This window comes from Hippocampus comes, unplaced genomic scaffold (genome assembly GCF_001891065.2).
Source record: "Hippocampus comes isolate QL1 unplaced genomic scaffold, H_comes_QL1_v1.1 scaffold135, whole genome shotgun sequence".
NCBI classification, from domain to species: domain Eukaryota; kingdom Metazoa; phylum Chordata; class Actinopteri; order Syngnathiformes; family Syngnathidae; genus Hippocampus; species Hippocampus comes.
The window spans coordinates 2,581,319-2,599,141 of record NW_017805583.1 but is presented as its reverse complement, the minus strand read 5'-3'; the positions used below and the strand labels follow the sequence as shown (position 1 = coordinate 2,599,141).

General features: G+C 40.5%; 1 protein-coding gene and 1 long non-coding RNA gene across 2 annotated transcripts; both read right to left on the bottom strand.

The window, feature by feature from the left end:
* Positions 1-636: 636 nt before the first annotated feature.
* Positions 637-17,252, bottom strand: LOC109521879 (aldehyde dehydrogenase 2 family member). Its single transcript, XM_019879958.1, has 13 exons — positions 17,069-17,252; positions 16,547-16,651; positions 12,357-12,497; positions 11,976-12,055; positions 11,014-11,125; positions 8,359-8,487; positions 7,665-7,778; positions 6,533-6,635; positions 4,859-5,043; positions 2,387-2,551; positions 1,992-2,149; positions 1,344-1,458; positions 637-1,009 (listed from the first exon to the last, which is right to left on the bottom strand). Exons 1-13 carry the CDS (start codon positions 17,183-17,185, stop codon positions 977-979), a joined length of 1,557 nt encoding a protein of 518 aa, XP_019735517.1. The 5' UTR covers positions 17,186-17,252; the 3' UTR covers positions 637-976.
* Positions 5,207-6,483, bottom strand: LOC109521883 (uncharacterized). Its single transcript, XR_002169454.1, has 2 exons — positions 6,122-6,483; positions 5,207-5,340 (listed from the first exon to the last, which is right to left on the bottom strand). It is a non-coding gene; the product is annotated as an uncharacterized LOC109521883 (long non-coding RNA).
* Positions 17,253-17,823: the final 571 nt, after the last annotated feature.

Genomic DNA, 17,823 nt, shown 5'->3' with positions numbered 1-17,823 from the left:
AGGTGTGAATAAGTGTCTAAATGGTTGTCTGTTTGGAGTGACAGGCGACCAGGCCAAGCTTTGTCACCACTCTCAAATTAAGATGGAATAGGCCGCTGTTCACCCATGACTGGAATAGAAATAAGTGGTGTAGAAAATGGATGAATGGAAGGAGCCAAATGCTTGACTCTGCAATTGGAGAGGAAAATAAATAAACTGCAGGTTTGTTGCCCCAAGTTTATTTGTTTGAGAGACAATTTGGTTAGGCTGAGAAAATACACTGCACATTTGCATACAGTTCAAGTGACAGCTACCTGATATGGCTGTTGTTTCCATTCACGTGAAATAAAGCGCCGATATCAAAGAGATTTTTTTCCTTGTTAAAGGAGTGACACCTCGGGTAGCATATACAGGCCATATTTAATTCAGCTCACATTTCCTGTAGTTTCGATTCATTAGTTTTTGTTTTGTTCCCCTCCTACCCTAATCGGTTCATTTGTGTCCGAGCAGACGTCGGTGTGACACGTTGGCAATGTATTTTGTCGGAAATAATGCTCGCAATCACTGCGTTTAAGATACACTACGCTATCTCATTCACATCGTACTTGTATCCACATTTCTAAGATGCTTGATTCTGACCTGAAAAGATCCGATTCCATCCATTTTTTTTTCCTTTACCCTGCTATGCCGCGAATCTAAATTGTGCCACTTGAAAGCATCGAAAGCAGACTCTCGAACCAGACAGTATAAATCAGCCTCAGTGTATATGGAGGCATGCTTATTTAAACGTTGTAGTTTCCCAAAAATATATATTTTTTGTTATCAATCAAAATGTGAAAAAGTGATTACCAGGGTAGCTAACTCCATCTTTCAAATTCCTTAAATGTGAAATATCAAAAGGTATAAAAAGTGATTATTGAAACCATGTAATCTCTCAATTATGAAATGAAATCATTGTAGCTAGACCGATTACTGGAAAAATGCATCAGCTGGTTGTTTACGAATTCTTCTGTGGTACTTTCATGGTCACCTGCCAAACACAGAAAAGGGAGGACTTTAGAATTTACAATACAGTAGTAGATTTGTATATCAAATCACTGAATAAATTCAACACTGTCCTGAATTACAATGTTTTAATCTTTGACTTTTGGCTTAAAGAGTGTAAACACCTTCAACTATTTCATTTTCACGCATACATAAGTCAAAGAAAGGTTGGTTATGTTGGAAGCCAATCATGGGAAATAGACTTCTTCAGAAACACTTTTCCAAGAAAACGATCATTGTTCAAACTCCCCCCCCCCTCCATACAAAAATTACAAATTTAGACCTGGAAGAAATTCAGATCATTTTGCTTCAACAGTTACCGTTTTGACTTCAGTGTAGTTGTCCAGGCCGTATTCTCCCAACTCTCTGCCATTTCCTGAAGCCTTATATCCTCCAAACGGAGCCTGGGCCCCAAACACGTCATAACAGTTAATCCTGGAGGAAAAAGACAGAGTGAGTACCGGTAAATGGAAATGATTGTTTTAAACACAAAGAAACAGGATAGTTTATGACTGGGTGTCAGCAAGCCAGGTAGATATTCCATCAGTAAAGCTGGTGTTGGTGTCTTCAACTGCTGCAATATTAGCCATTCGCATCCCTTGAGATTTTTTTTTTATATGCAGTATAGACACACTTGCAAAGATGATCTTGCTCATCATATTTTACAGAATCAAATCGATAGGTGTTTCTGAAATGTTCCCCCAGTTAGCAAAACAAAATAGACTGTCAGTATTTTTTTTTAAACACAGCCAATGTTTCCAAACGTGCTTTCTAATGAATTACATCAACATTAAAAAAATGACTAAATGAGTATATGATACATTAAGTACACCCTTCCGCAGAGGTCGATCCTTCTTGGCTGACCAAGTTTTCGAGTTAGCGTTCATACATCAAGTGGACAGCTGTAAGGCTTCACCCCTGAACAGCCCCAGCGGATTAAAACCACAGAGACCGTTTTGTCCTCCTACCAGACTGTGCCAGCACGGAGTGCATTGGCAATGTAGTTGGCCTTATCAATGTCCTTGGTGAACACAGCAGCAGCCAGACCATATTTAGAATCATTGGCTCTCTCGACTACCTCCTCAAGTGTCTTGAACTTTAAGATCTGCATTACCGGACCAAAGATCTGAAGGGAAAAAAAAACCCATGAAGGTTAAATGTATAATGCATTTCCATCTTTCAACTGCAGAGTGGTTAATTATTGTCAAAAGATCCTGTGTTGCTAATACAGTCATTCTTATCAAACGTGTCTAATTTTCAAAACCTATCAAATTTCAATCATAAAAAAATAAGATTTGTCAGACAAAAACCATCAAAAGGGTACAGGAGAGGGCAGAAATCCAGTCACGGCAGCCCGGTGTACCTCTTCTCTGGCAATGGTCATGTTGTCCTGAACGTTTCCAAACACCGTAGGTTGGATGAAATATCCCTTGTCAGCAGCCGCGCTGCCTCCACACATGAGTTTGGCTCCCTCTTTTTTCCCACTGCTGATGTATCCCAAAATCTTGTTGAACTGCTCCTCATCAACCTGCACATCACAGGGTGCAAACCATCGAGGTTTGCATGTGAGCCGCACTACTTTGTGTCACAAAAAGCGTTAACATGATGGAAAAATATTTGTAATGGATTGTGTACAGAAAGTTGAACCTGCCCACTCAAAGTGTAACAAGCTCAAAGTGAAACAAGCAGGTCTATCTTTTATCTGGCCATTTCTTAAAAAAGGTGCTAAAAATTTTGAGCAAGCTATTTTGAAATTTCATTTTGCTGTTGCATAACAGTGGGGCAAATTGACCGAACTGCCTTAACACCCAGCTAGACTAGATGAATAGTCCGAGAGCTGGAGTCCGGCCACCAGACCACACCACCGATAACAGTATCTTGCCTTACATAAGCCATATCCCACTCAGGTGCCTCTGCTGTCCTGTCAAAGCCAAGAATCCAAGCAGCTGCTCTGAGAAGTTGTCAACTCCATGGTGTGGGGGGCATTTGTGTTAGGTGACGTGTCCCTGCGCCACAACACAGCGTAGTGTATGAACTGATTCAGTTACAATTTAAAATGTTTTGTCTTACAGGCGCTTTTTTTTTTTTTTTTTTTACACACACATGGCTCCTATCCTGTTCAATCCCCTCGCTCCAGCCCACAGCAAGACAAGAAAGAATCGGTGTGTCAAGTGAGCTATAATTCTACATTCCTGGGAGACTGACAAAAACACGCCATAAAAATGTTTTCGCAAAAAATGCAAACTGTTTCCTTTCAAGCTCAGCACTGAGGTGCATGAAATGTCAGGCCTGCAAATTTCAAACTGTTCTCTGTTCCTTAGGGGACGTCACATCCATCATAAAACTCAACTTAACTGCATTCATAGAGTACTTTAAAACAACCACCGCTGTATACAAAATAATTCATACAACAACAAACAAAACAAATGAATAACAAAAGGTCGTAGAGAGCACAGCAGGTGTTCGTCAAAATGAGCCTTTATTTGCATGTCCGGCACGACGGCTATAGGGTCAGTCTTGAATACCAGTCAGATAGGACACCAGAGTGAGCCTGGAGTTGATTGAATTGTCAATAGTGGAATTCTAACAGAAGGTGGAAGCACTCCAAGTGATGTTAAATTAACACACTTCCCTTGTTCAGATGCACACCATTGGCCATCATAATATCATCTACTTCTTCCTTTCATAACTTTGCTGCTGTGAATTGGGAATTTCTCCATTGCGAGACGAATAAAGGTTTTCTTATTATACTTAAATGCGCCTTCATGAGAAAATGCCAGCAGGTTAATAACTAGCATAAAAAGTTAATGTTTCATTGTATTCCATTTCACGTGCATGAACTTTAGCCAAGAAATAGGAACTTGGCGTATTTTATTGACACCTGACCCTAACTTAACATTGTCTGCCTTGTTGCTAAACTGATCTCATTACTTTTCGGATAGGTAGTGTGTTTATTTCTAAAGCCAACTCTACATTGTAGTGTAGTTGCTGCTGTGAGAAAGCAAGACTGGAAAACAAAGGCCCTAAATGCCTCTTAATAAAGACCTGTTTGACCACTCCACTGTACATACTACAAAAGAGAAACATGTCAACCTCTGCAGATGAATGCGGAAAAAAAAAAATCTTCAAGTGTCAAAATTCATGAATCACAGTACATACAAAAGCTCCAACATGAGTGTTGGAGCAGCGATCCACAAGCCTTTCTGCACCATAGACTGATTTCCCTCATTGCGGTCCGGTGGTTGGGGACCATTGTTGTAAAGGGACCAAATCCCAACTACAAATAACTATTCCAACTGGTAATTCCAACCAATATTTCTCTTTTTTCTTACATTTAAGGGTTATCAACCGAACCTAAAGTTCCTCTTCGAACTTCTCAGTCTTTTCAAGTTCAGGCAAGCTCAGAACCACAATTTAATTGTAATTTGCTTAATTATTCTTATGTCTATGGGTTATTCCGTTTCTTTTTCATCACACTTTTTTTCAATGCCGTTTTGAGCTTTGTATACGAAAACCTGTGTGTGGTATGACTACTACAGTATGAGATTTATGCTGACTCCCTTGCGTGGCCCTTTTTTTCCTTCTTTTTACTATGCAAGCGCAGCGCTAATAATATCTATGATAAATATACATTTTAAGGATAACACTGTGCTTTATGATGAACACGTAGACCTACAATGCTACTGTTTCACTTTGAGTCATTGTAGCGGTAACTGGGGAGTCAAGTGATTGTTTTAGCTGTAACTGGTGTGAAAAAGGTTTGACAACCACTGGCCGAATGTAATCACTGTGCCTTTGTTGTGCGTATGACACAGAAGTGTGGTGAGTATATTACCTGGGGTCCCTGCTCAGTCTTCAAGTCAAAGGGGTTGCCCACCACTCGTTTCTTAGCTCTTTCCGCACTGCGTTCCAAAAACTCGTCGTAGATATCGGCTTGGACGTACGTCCGGGAGCCAGCACAACAGCACTGGCCTTGGTTGAAAAACAAAGCAAAGTGCGCCTGCTCCACGGCCTCTTCCACTGAACAATGAGAAGACAAAAAAAAAAAAAAAAAAGGCAATGATTACCTCTCAAGAAAGAAAGAAAGAAAAAAAAACCCGAAAACCTAAAATCTTCTTGTCGGAGTCTAAATCTCTAACAATTATGTTTAAAATCATCCAGGTCCGGACAGTATTTTTTTTCCCTAAATAAACCTCTCATGCACATTTAGAGTAGTGTGGTAGAGTCACCTCATAAACAAGAAGCTCCTTTCACAATGCCTGTTAAAGGCCTTCAACTCTGATGTTATCGCACTTCTAATTACCGGTACCTGAATGTCTAGATCAGGGGTGTCAAACATACGGCCCGCGGGCCGGATCCGGCCCGCAAAGGAGTTTAATCCGGCCCGCGAGATAATTATGTAAAGCAGGGGTGTCAAACATACGGCCCGCGGGCCGGAACCGGCCCGCAAGTAGGTTCAATCAGGCCCGCAGGATAATGTAAAAGTGAAAAAAATGCATTAAAGACACAGAATTAATATTTTTAATCAGGTGCAATTCATTGAGTATCCACAAGGGGACACTGTTTTGATCAGAGAAGAAGACAACAGCAGCCTCAGTCTGTCACTGAGACAGACCCATGACAGCAGACACTATCAATAGCACTCTCACATTTACACATTTAATAGCACTCTCCTTAGTTTGTAAGGTGTAGGCAGGGATTACATTTAGATTTTATATGCACGTGTAAATGCTTTAAAACTTGCTTTCTTTATGAATCTTGTTTAATCTTAAAGTGCATTACTATATTTTTCAATACCAATTACTTGTTAAAGTTTGTACAATCAGTGGGATCAGTTGCAATGCATATATGTGAATGATAAAAGTAAATTGCACATTTGTCGAAGGAAATGTAAGGTGCTTCATGAAATGTTTTGTAAAAGATATGTTCATTAAATTTCAACATTTTCCTAATGTTCTTGTGCTTCTTTATACCAAAACAAAGGAAAGACATATTGTTTTGGTTATTTATAGCAAAGTATTGTATCATTTTAATGGTCCGGCCCACTTGACATCTACCGAGGCCGTATGTGGCCCACCATGTGAAATGAGTTTGACACCCCTGGTCTAGATCTTTGTGAGCTGGTTGAAAGAGTGCACAGTTGTAGCAACATTCTGCTTTGAAGGATTCTTTGATGTGCCAATTTTGCTGTGTGTGAAACATGCTAACCGTTAAGTATTTTTGCACAAATAAAGACAACATTTGGAAAGAAAAAAAGAAAAAAGAAAATTCCTATCTTAAAGTCACAGTCCTCATCTCAAAACTTGAATCTGAAAAATATGCATGACATTCTTGGAGGAGTCAGTCATGTCTTTAGAAATTCTGCTGGTTTCGGCTTTGGGCTACTCTGTCGTATCCATCATTGTTGTTGCTGTTTTTTTAGAAATGTGGTTTTGGTAAGTTTTGATTTATAAAAAAATAGAAAGGAAGGTACGAATGGAATTAGAACAAAAAACAAAAACAAACATACTTTTTGCGTCGGACAGGATGATGTTGGGACTTTTTCCTCCAAGCTCCAGAGTGACCTTCTTCAGGTTACTGTTGCCTGAAGCCTGCTGGATGAGATGACCAACCTAACAGAAACAAACATGAAATAATCCAAAAGCCAAAGCTTTACTTGCTTGAATATCATAAATCAATATTTTTGGCACGGATAATACATAATAAATCTGGACGTTTTGACAAAAAAAAAAAATGTGATGAGACCTGATTTCACTCAGCTGATCAATTTCAGCCACGTTCAATGTTTGCTCTTACAGAAATGTTTCCACAAAGTCTTGCAACTTTTGCAACACATGCCTTAATTTGGAGCAACCGCCATTGATGTTTCATTGGAGAGGTATAGTGGAGGTATGAGTCTCTGTAACTCATAAACCCCAACATTGCACTACACTACTGTGCATTATCGCTAATCTCTGTGCTGGGCATTACCAACATACCTGTAAATGCAATCATACCAATTCAAAAATGATCAAGATTTGCCTCACTGAACATTAGAAGAAGGACTATGAAGAACATCTGTCAATCAATGTACAAAATTGCATCTCACGGGCACCTTTTTTTGAGGGGGAGATATTGGAAGAAAAGATTAGTGGCAAATACGACATGAAACTAACTAACCTAAAGCGTGACAAAATTCATGTGATTGGTATAAAACGTCAAAATGCCGTTATCTTTGGAAGGGGAAGTTGTTGAATTCTACAGTCTGGCAGTGGCGCAATAATGCCGAATGTGTTGGATTCCATTAATCATCATAACTGCATGTTTTTTTTTTTTGTTTTTTTTAACAAAAGTGAAGAGCGCAAGTCATGTAGTGCGGATAGTGCAACAAGCGCTGGGTGTGGACTAATGAAAGTGTCATTGCCGTGACCTGTGACGCACAAGTTTTAACTGTGGGATGCAACTCTTCATTCACTGCAATGATTCACTTTATATTTCTGTATTTTGTACATACAGGTATGTCCTCCATGAACTTTTCCTATGGTGTTTTTTTTTTTTTTAGAGTGACATAAACATAATTGGCACATCAACAAAATTCAGATTCTCTTTTTTTTCAGGTGTTCATTGAGAATAGTTGAAAACCAAGGACAGCCTGTTTCTACCTCAGTTGATCCTGTGAAGGCCACTTTGTCAACATCCATGTGTCCCGCTATGGCAGCTCCAGCTGAGGGCCCCATGCCAGGCAAAATATTCACCACACCGTCTGGAAACCCCACCTGTAAAGAAAATGTTACTCCTCTAGAACAAAATTAACTTTTAAAAAAATGGCTGAATAGAATTTCAGCATACAATTTGGTTTTAAGTTTACATCGCAACCTTGAATAAACAAAACCGCATAGAGACCAATTTGCCGTTATCCACTGAAGATTCAGCTTCTACATGACCCTAAAGACCCAACATGGGATGGATGAATGTTCATGTTTAACCTTTGCGTTTCATTCTATCTTGCTCAAGCCCTTATCAATTGCTGTATGCTTTATTTTATGACAATTCAAATGTTAACCTGTCATTCACGCCTACAACACCGCTCCTTCCACAAATATTACTGATTGAACAAGACCGATTACAATATTTGTTTTGGGGCAGGACATTATTAACAGTTGCAAGAAGAAAAAGAAATGATACACCCATGAAAGACACAAAGGTAATAAATCATTAGTAAATGTTGATAACAGTTCATTGACTCATTCATGAACTCATTATCTTTACCAACGAGGCAGAAATAATGTTTCAAGTCAGTGATTTGGATTGTCATAAATTTAAGTCTGCAAGACAGAAAATACCGCAACATAGTACCTCTTTTATCAGGTTGGCTACGTAGAGAGCGGTAAGCGGAGTCTGCTCAGCGACTTTCATCACCACAGTGTTACCGGTTGCAAGAGCGGGGCCAAGTTTCCACGCCTGCATCAAGAGAGGGAAGTTCCACTGCAGGGGGAAAAGAAAGTGCAAACAGAACTTGAGCACTTTGCATGCACTCTCAATGGTTTGATCTCATATAGCAAATATTCTGACTCAGCTTTAAAAACAAAGCCTTTACAGTGAAGCTTAAAAGACTACATTTTCACGTGCCGTACCGCAATATTTCTGCACATGCTGCTATCTTTATTTTCTTGGCGGATTCCCGAATTCTCGAGTTGGGGAACACAAATCAAAGTCCCACACCTCACAGCTTGAGGACATAGCGAGACAACATCTTGTGGCAAAAGTGGCAGATGGGAGGGAAGAAAATGCTAGTGCTTATTTATCAAGTCAAATATGTCATTAAAAAAGTGAGGTAACATTCTATTTGTCATAAATGGAGTGCTCTTAAATACAAGCACAATTCCAATGATGTTGGGACATTGTATTAAACAATAAAAACATAATACAAAGATTTGCAAATCGTGTTCAACCTGTATTTAATTGAATACACGACATAGACATTTCGTGTTCAAACTGATAAACTTTATAGTTCTTGGCAAACAATCATTAACTTAGAGGCTGCAACATGTTCCAAAAAAGCTGGAACACCCAGAAACGCCACCAGCTTATCTTTCGCTGAGCTCATATAAGATGGTTTGATGTAAAGTGGGAAAGTATTCTGTGGTCTGACGAGTCCACATTTCGAATAGTTTTTGGAAATTGTGGATGTTGTGTCCCCCAGGGCCAAAGAGGAAAAGAACCATCCTGACTGTTATAGGTGCAAAGTTCAAAAGCCAGCATCTGGGATGGTAAAAGGCTGTGTTAGTGCCAATGGCATCGGTAATTTACACTTCTTTGAAGGCACCATTAATGCTGAAAGATGCATCCGGGTTTTGGACAAACGTGTGTCTTCTTCATGGACGCATCTGCTTGTTTCATCGAGACAATGCCAAACCACTTTCTGCATGTGTTTTGACAGCGTGGCTTCGTCGTAAAAGAGTGTGGGTACTTGAGTGGCCTGCCAGCAGTCCAGACCTGTCTCCTACTAAAGACATGTGGCACATATCTTGTCTTTGTAGTGTATTCAATTAAATATAGGTTGAACATGATTTGAAAATCATTTTATTCTGTTTAACAAAACCTCCCAACTTCATTGTAATTGGCATGTATTTTAAATGTATCTAGTTTAATTTCATTTTAATTAATACTTTACTGTAATTGATTTTTAATTTAATCGGGCAAAAAGGTCTAGATCTCACTAAAAGACTGCTTGATGAGTCATGACTTTATCCTCTGTGGTGAAGTGCAGTGCAGTGCACAATGACACAGTGGGGCCAGAATACCAAGATGCCAAATTGCAGCCACTAAATTGTATGTTGACTCACAGATTGCACAGATTGCCGGTGGACGTGTGAGGCATGTTCTACAAAGATCGCAACGCAATTGATAGCAGGTGTAGTGGTGGAGACCACTGTAAAAAAGAATTAGGAGAACACTCCAAGAGCAAAATGAAGTCTAAAGTGATAATGAAAGAAGAATATTGCATAGTTACATAAATCTATTGTTGATCATTTTGGGGAAGACACCAACCGGATAATAAAAGCCGGCGGCTTTTATTTAACTCATACTGAGTGAATGGGAATTGGATGTATCTGCCTGCCCTTCTGAGTTTAAAACTTGAGACAGCACATCCCCAAAAAAAATGTCCTCGCACCAACCGCCACAGTGTGCTGAAATGATGCAGACACAAAGAAATGCAGAGTGGAGAGGAGTTTTGTCATAAGTGCTATGGCACTACTCTTTCTTACGGCTGCCTCAAGTTCGCCCTTGCACAATTTGCAAGCTGTCAAATGACACTGCTCAGCAGACAATATATTACATTATTTTTTGTATCTGGCATTTCAGAGATGTTTACAGCGCCTCCTAATTGGCCTCTGGTTTCAGAAATCAGATTGCCTGTGTTCACTTCATCTACTCACAGTATTTTACAGATTTGAGTAGAATGCACATATTGAATTACACGACAATTTCTCCCATTTGGCAGACACAATTTTGCGTGCTCCTGGCAAGTAGATCAGCTACTACCGCTGTATGAGTGAACAAACAGGTAGGTTTGTCGTGTGAAGTACAGTATGGTTAAAGATCCTCTCTCAAACTCTCACACACAGAAATTCTAATCTACACATCATTTAGTGAGTATTTTTGTTATTGAATGTTGTCTGATCGACCTCAATAAATGGACCTTGGACTAATTGGAAAACTCTTTGTGGCCTTTTAATATTTTAATTTACGATCTAAAAAATAATTTGGCACACTAAAATGGGAAATTTTTTCTTTGAAACGGCTGTACCATTAACGGTCTTCTGATATTTCATGCGGGAAACTTGTTTTGAAATACATTATGACCAAATTGGACAATAACCAGATTCTTGGAACAGAATGTGCTCTACTTTGGAGCTTCCATTGCATGGACACAAAATGCAGCCTTTCGTGTGAATGGAATTTCAACTGAATGCATTTGTTTCATTCATAAAGTCCTTTGCAGCTTACCGGTATGATTTGTCCACAGACTCCTATGGGTTCATGCCTGGTGTAGCAGAAATAATCTCCATCAATGGGGATAGTCTTTCCCTCCCATTTGTCAGCCCAGCCTGCGTAGTACCTGTGAACATCACAAGGACTTCAAAACAAAGGCGGACTTCCTCATTATACTGCGCAATGACACTGAGAGGGTATGAGGGAGGAATGGCCAACCCCACCAGAACTCTGGTCGCACTTTGGTATTGGACTTCTGTGCGTGTTACAGATTGCCCATAGCAAACGACGCCATGTTCAACCCAAGGGTGTCCAAATGGGCCCTTAGCACCAGGACGATCAACTTTGTGGTTGTGTGAGCGGTTTTGCGGCCACATGTGTTGGACGCTCAGGGGAGGAAAAGAGTGAAGCTGAAAGTATGGGGTACCGGACCCCCTGATACAGATGATTTTGGGCTGTAAAGCAAGCAATAAATCGAATTTGTTTCCAGGGTCCACCAAGGCTGCCCTTTCTCGCTGATACTGTTCTCCAACCACTGGCAAAAATGATGGAATCACCATTCGCAGAGGATGTTCATTCAGTTGTTTCAATTTGTATAAAAAAAAAAAAAAAAAAAAAAAGCGGATCACAGACATGACACAAAACTAAAGTCATTTCAATGGCAACTTTCTGGCTTTAAGAAACAGCAAATGAAATCAAGAAAAAAAATGCAGCAGTCAGTGACAGTCACTTGTGTAGACCAAGCAGAGGGAAAGAAATATGTAATCCCCCAATTCTGAGGAAAAAAAATGATGGCACCCTGCAACCCGACCAAGAAATTGTATGAGTGGATGGATACTTCCCATACAGGATTACATGAAATATTTTAAAACACAGACACAGTGAGTGAAAGACGAGAAGAAACAAACACTATTTTAAAACGCTCCGGCCTACTTGTTTGGCAAAGTTATCGAAACCCGGGCTTATGCATTTGTTACCTGAGACATTTGACCACAGTGGGAAGATCCACTGTGTAGGAAACAGCATATGGCTTCCCATTGTCAAGGGTCTCCAGTTCCTATGGAAACATTATTATAATATCAAAGTCAAATATGTGCAGTTGGTTTAGGATCCACAATGTCCTGCCTTTACAACCCTGTATAAACACATTTAAAAATGTGATTCATCTGTGTTTGTGCAACAACTATATTACAGTGTGTAACCATCTTCTTCAACGTGCATGTGCCGGTAAAGATTTGACTTAATAAAAAACTATATTCACACACAAACCAGTGCGATGAAAGCAGAACAGGCTTGTGTGATCATATCAACCTAATAAAACAAGCTGGTGGTTTGAACTCATTTTCTGTACAACTTACAGCAAGGTAGGCGGAATCCCTCTCAATTGCATCCGCCAGCCGGCTGAGAAGCAGGCCTCTTTGGGAGGCATCCATCCGTCTCCATGGCGATCCCAACCGGAAGGCATCACGTGCCGCTTTCACTGCCTTGTCGACATCCACCTGAAAATATAAAACCACATTTTGTAAGTATCATTCTTAAAAAATGAAAAGCAATTAAGTTAAAACAATTGTCAATAACACAGAAAATACAGTTTTTGCTGTTCACATGACCAGAGAGGAGAAACGTGCTGGGAGCATAATGCTACCTAAGATGACCTCAGACGAAAAGCAGACAACACTGACAGTCTCATAAACACTCATCTTTCACTGGGTGGCAACTGAAACCATGCAGCCTGCATGGAAGTCAGGCAAGTGAAACAAAACACTGTCAGCGAAGACCAGTCTGTACATGTGCAACAAAAGATCATAGATTCCGAACACAATGGCATAGCCAGCTCGAGCTTTTGTCTCTCGTCGGGAAAAAAAAAAAATCTCTTCATAGATGAGTATCCTTTTTTGACGAGTCTGGAAATGCCTGCCCTCGGAAGGCACAAAAACATATCTTCAAATGAAAAGGAATTGTACAAAAGGAAAGGCAAGGCTGTGAGTGAAAATGTCCTCCACATTTTTTACTGTATTGAAACTGGTACTGTTTTGCCTGGTTGCCCATGACAGAGTTGTGTATGCACTTATGAAAGGGCACCCCAACCTGGATGTTTGAAGTAAGATAGATAACATTAGTGCCACGATTGGGAAATTTGCAATGTAATGTCTGGATTTTTCACATTACGAGTTAGTATGGTAACATTTAACAGGTCGTGGACGTTCACTGTTTAAGTCATTGTCTCGGTTTTACAGTAAACTATTATTGGGAGTGACCAATGAACAACTTGAACGTGTTGACTCTTATTTGGATAATTGCTTTCTATCAGTCCCAAAACAAACAAACAAACATAAATATCTAGCTATCTATCTAGCTATCAAGAGCGAGAGCGAAAGCGAGAGGCACACACACACACACACACACACACACACACACACACACACACACACACACTAAAATTGTACCTCGCCCCAAAGACGGTGAAGTACTATTTTACCATGCAACCCTGTTAGGTACCATTGAGATTTCATGAGAACATGGAGAGTATGACTACTACAACACAAATATGTTCCAACGTCAAAAATATACTGTGCGATATATGACAAAGCACAGAGTATATGGCATGACAAAACAATGACCAGTTAATAGGCAAAAAAAGTCGAGATCTGGTCGGAAAACTCACTTTTAAAAGTGCCTTGTCGGCAAAAGTTTTTTTTTTTTGGACACACCACAGATAAAAACAAACATTTCACATTTGAATGATTAAAAGAAAATCCCTGCTGGAGCAGGCCTGATTCAAATTATCAGCTCATCAGCCAGCTCTGCAATATGGTCACAGATCAAACTAGCAGTCATCATGCATTTTGTTTCTTTATACTTTATTTACGCATAGGGACAATGTACAGTAGATTGATGAACATTTATCATACATCTACATGCGGGTTTAATGCAAAGATGCCATTTCATATTTGCAGAGCCAATAAAAACACAAAAAATAAAACTATAATTCTTAATTACAGTTATGCTCACAGGTTTACATACCACAAATTTACATACCCCTAAGGTATGTCAACTTAAGAGCACAACTCTAGTGGGGAAGGAGGCCAAACAGTCACTGGGCAGGCATTTTGGCCAGCTCCCAAAATAAAATAAAAATTAGGAACACAGAAATACTGTCATGAATTGATAAGGTCTTTGAATTCCACATTACAGGATAGTCACTCTGGATAATCTTTAAGAGACATCAGAGAAACGGCCCTTTGTAAACTTTGGCTATCCCCCCACCCCCCTCTTAGCAAGTGATTTGCTGAGATTTATTGCTTATGCATGAGATTCAAACAAGACTCCTTTACTTTGCAATTACTGCAATGAAATATGCAAAGACACAAATCAAGGCAGCATGCGGGTAAAGTGAACGAGAATAAAAAGATAATACAAAAAAAAAATAAAAATATCACGTGCCGAGATGGTTTCTGTCTAACACACTCTGTGTGTTAGACAGGTTTTTCAGTGTGCCAAGCCTCTACATTGTCCGAACATACTTGGCAAGTACTATCACACCCTTTTTGCATTTCCACATTTGGTCAACATGTCGTTGGGTAGAAAATGCCTCATTGTTCTTCAGGGAGGGAGGGAGCTACTTCTACAGTCACATGGGACTGTGTTTTTGTTGCAAGAACTGCTGAAGCTCTTTCAGAGGAGAAACAAAACATCTGCGGTACAATAAACAGACCAGTCCAGTTGCGAGTGAGTCAATGTGCTCAGAAGGGGTATTCCAAACTCTTTTTAAGCATATCGAGCTCCGGACATTAATGTCACACAACCCACAATGCAATGCGCCACAGGGTAAACAATGCCATTTTGGCAGGGTAGAAAACTTGTCGCTAATTTGAGGAAATGCCTCACTTTGAGAATGAAAGGCAGCCGTTGGGCACCAGGGTGCAAAAGGGAACAAAAGAGGGGGCAAGCATTCTCCAGGCGTCCGGTGTGCCCATACGACAGCAAGGCCGGTGATGCACCGCGATACGCCTGGCCACCCTGCCATGGAGCCCGCCGCCTTGTCGGCATTTGCTCCTTGCCGCCCACGAGGACGGAGGCGTAATGCCCCGTGAGCCTGGGCGGGCCTTCCGGTGAGTGCCACATTTGTGACGCCCACCGAATGACATCCACGGCAAGGCCGCCCAGACCTGGTCGACCTTTGCCCATCCGCGTGCAAACACCAAGCAACTCAAGAGTCACCAACCTTTTTGAAACTGAGAGCTACTTCTTGAGTGCTGATTCATGCAAAGGGCTACCACTTTGATACAGACTTCGGAAATAACAAATTTGCTGAAATAAGTTTGAAGTTATTATTAATTACTTATGTTTATTAATGTGAATACACTGATCATGTTAATGATTTCTCAATACAGTAATTTGAAAACTACCAGATACAACACATTTTTTTCCATTTTATTTTGTATTTCTTTGCCAGGGTTTACAGTTTCAAATGATCACTTCAGCATTTCTAGAAAATAATCACCCATCACTGATGAGCTATTTTTAGAAAAGACCCGTGGGCTATTCATGTGGTCCTTGGGGGCTACCTGGTGCCTGCGGGCACTACGTTGGTGATGTAACTTGTTGTGATCTCAGTTTTTTGGGCAGGTGTGACACTAGCTTGGCCTCCACGTGTATGTCTGATGTTGCGCACCGTGGACCCATGAATGGTCAGAGAGTTTGTGTGAATGGTCAGACGCATGGAAAATTAGAAGGAACATTGCCCGGGAGACGGCTGAAATGCGCTCATATCAATGACAAAGCACTGCACAACAACTGCCGCCGCTGGGAAACTCTGACAGGCAGCTGATATTGGCCCGTGTTAGAAAGGCCACGTTCTTTACATGCTTCTTGTGAGTTTTTTTTATTCAGTGATTACATTTTTTGTTTGAGTTTGAAATCCTTTGAATCCGTTGAGATTTAAAGTCCTTGGTCGAACTTTCTGCTGAGGCAAAACCCAATGTGAAGTCAAGTTTTGTTTTGTTTCTCCCTCCAGGAAGCTATTAAAGGCTCACGTAGTCAACTTTTGCTGTTGCGATTTGCTTTTATTATTTACTTCACATCTGTTGTGTTTAAATGCCACAAGGTAAGGAAGGTCATTTCGTTAGACCGGTTGTGTTCTTATTGAATAGACGGACCTGAAAACCTGGCCTCACCCCCACTCACCCATTTTTAATATGCTTATATTTATATTTATTTATATACAGTACTTTTTGTTCTTCTACTTTCTCCCTTTCATAATTTTGCTGCTGTAAATTGGGAATTTCTCCATTGTAAGACAAATAAAAGGTTTTCTTATCTTGTTGAAAAGCAGATTAGTTTTCTCATATTTGATGTCACATCAATCTGTGTGAGCACATTCATGCATCATTTTCTGTTTTGGGTTGAGCAATTTCATTGTCCTTCTTGCTTTAGGCCCCTAGTGGGTCTACAAACGGCTCTGGTTACTGTTACATCTCAGCATCTTATTTCCCAGTTTCGGTATATGTCAGGATTGGATCTCAATGAAACTATTGTGTTTGTTTACCTCATTGGCCTCAGCCACATGACAGATGATCTCCCCTGTCGCTGGGTTTACAGTAGGAAATGTTTTCCCACTTGCTGCGTCCTGCCACTGGTTATTGATGAAAAGCTACACGAATAAAACGTAAGAATTAGGAATGCATTGTACCGCAGTGCATAAAAAGTGCAAAAAGTGCAGACTACGGCTGGTCAAAAAAGGTCGTACATCTAAATCACATATCAGTCAGGTCCTGGACAGAAGTTTACAACGTCAAGGCAGGAGATTTTGCAATATACAATGTGCAACAATGACGCCACCCAGTGCAATGACAGAAATATTCACTCTGGCGCCCCATTTTTATTTGGTTGACTAAATCGCTTTATGATCCCAAAAGTCATGATTTTCAGACGGCGCCCTCTTTACTTGTAGTGGTTTAACAGTTGTTACTCACGGTCAAGTTTCTCACAAAGTATTTACGTGATAAACCTTATCTCGTACTTTACACGAGTAGCGGTCCGTCATCGAAAAAGTCGACAGAAACTGTACCTTATTAAAGTGAATCTCGGGTTGGGTGCTGGGTGCAGGTATAGCCGCAGCGGAGTAGTGGCACGCCGATACAACCTTCACGCGTGGAAGGCTGCGAGAAAACACAGCTCGGAGCATTTCGGAAGAGTTCTCTTACCACTAGGAACCTGTAGTCCGACGTTCGCAGAGAGCTGGGGACCTCCTCAAATCCTTTTTTTTTCACCCCGCCCATTTGTACGTAATCCTTTCCTGACCAATGAACATTTCTTCTAACAGTACCTACATTGAGCGCTGAATCGTACGTCAGTGCCTTCCTCATTTTGGATGTGGTACAGTGGACGGTTTGGTTAAGATGTTCATTTATTTGCTGCTGGGATATGCACCAACGTAAACAACCGTTTTTAACTCAAAGACAAATCTCTTGAGATTAAGAGTGAACATTAACGTTTGACTGTATTAGGCCATTGTGACATCATTCTGTGAATTGAATCAGCTGGCATTGCTGTGTGTACTACGAAGTCCCAGCCTCCAAAGATAAATAATAAATCTTTCTTGTTTAACGATAGTCGGCCCGGTGGTCGACTGGTTAGCACGTCTACCTCACAGTGCAGAGGTCACGGGTTCGATTCCAGTTCCGGCCTTCCTGTGTGGAATTTGCATGTTCATCTCTGTGTGCCCTGCGATTGCCTGGCAACCAATCGGTTCAAAGATGATGTTTAATGATATGTCTCCCTGTGATTGTTGTCAACTGCTTAACCAACATATCACATAATATG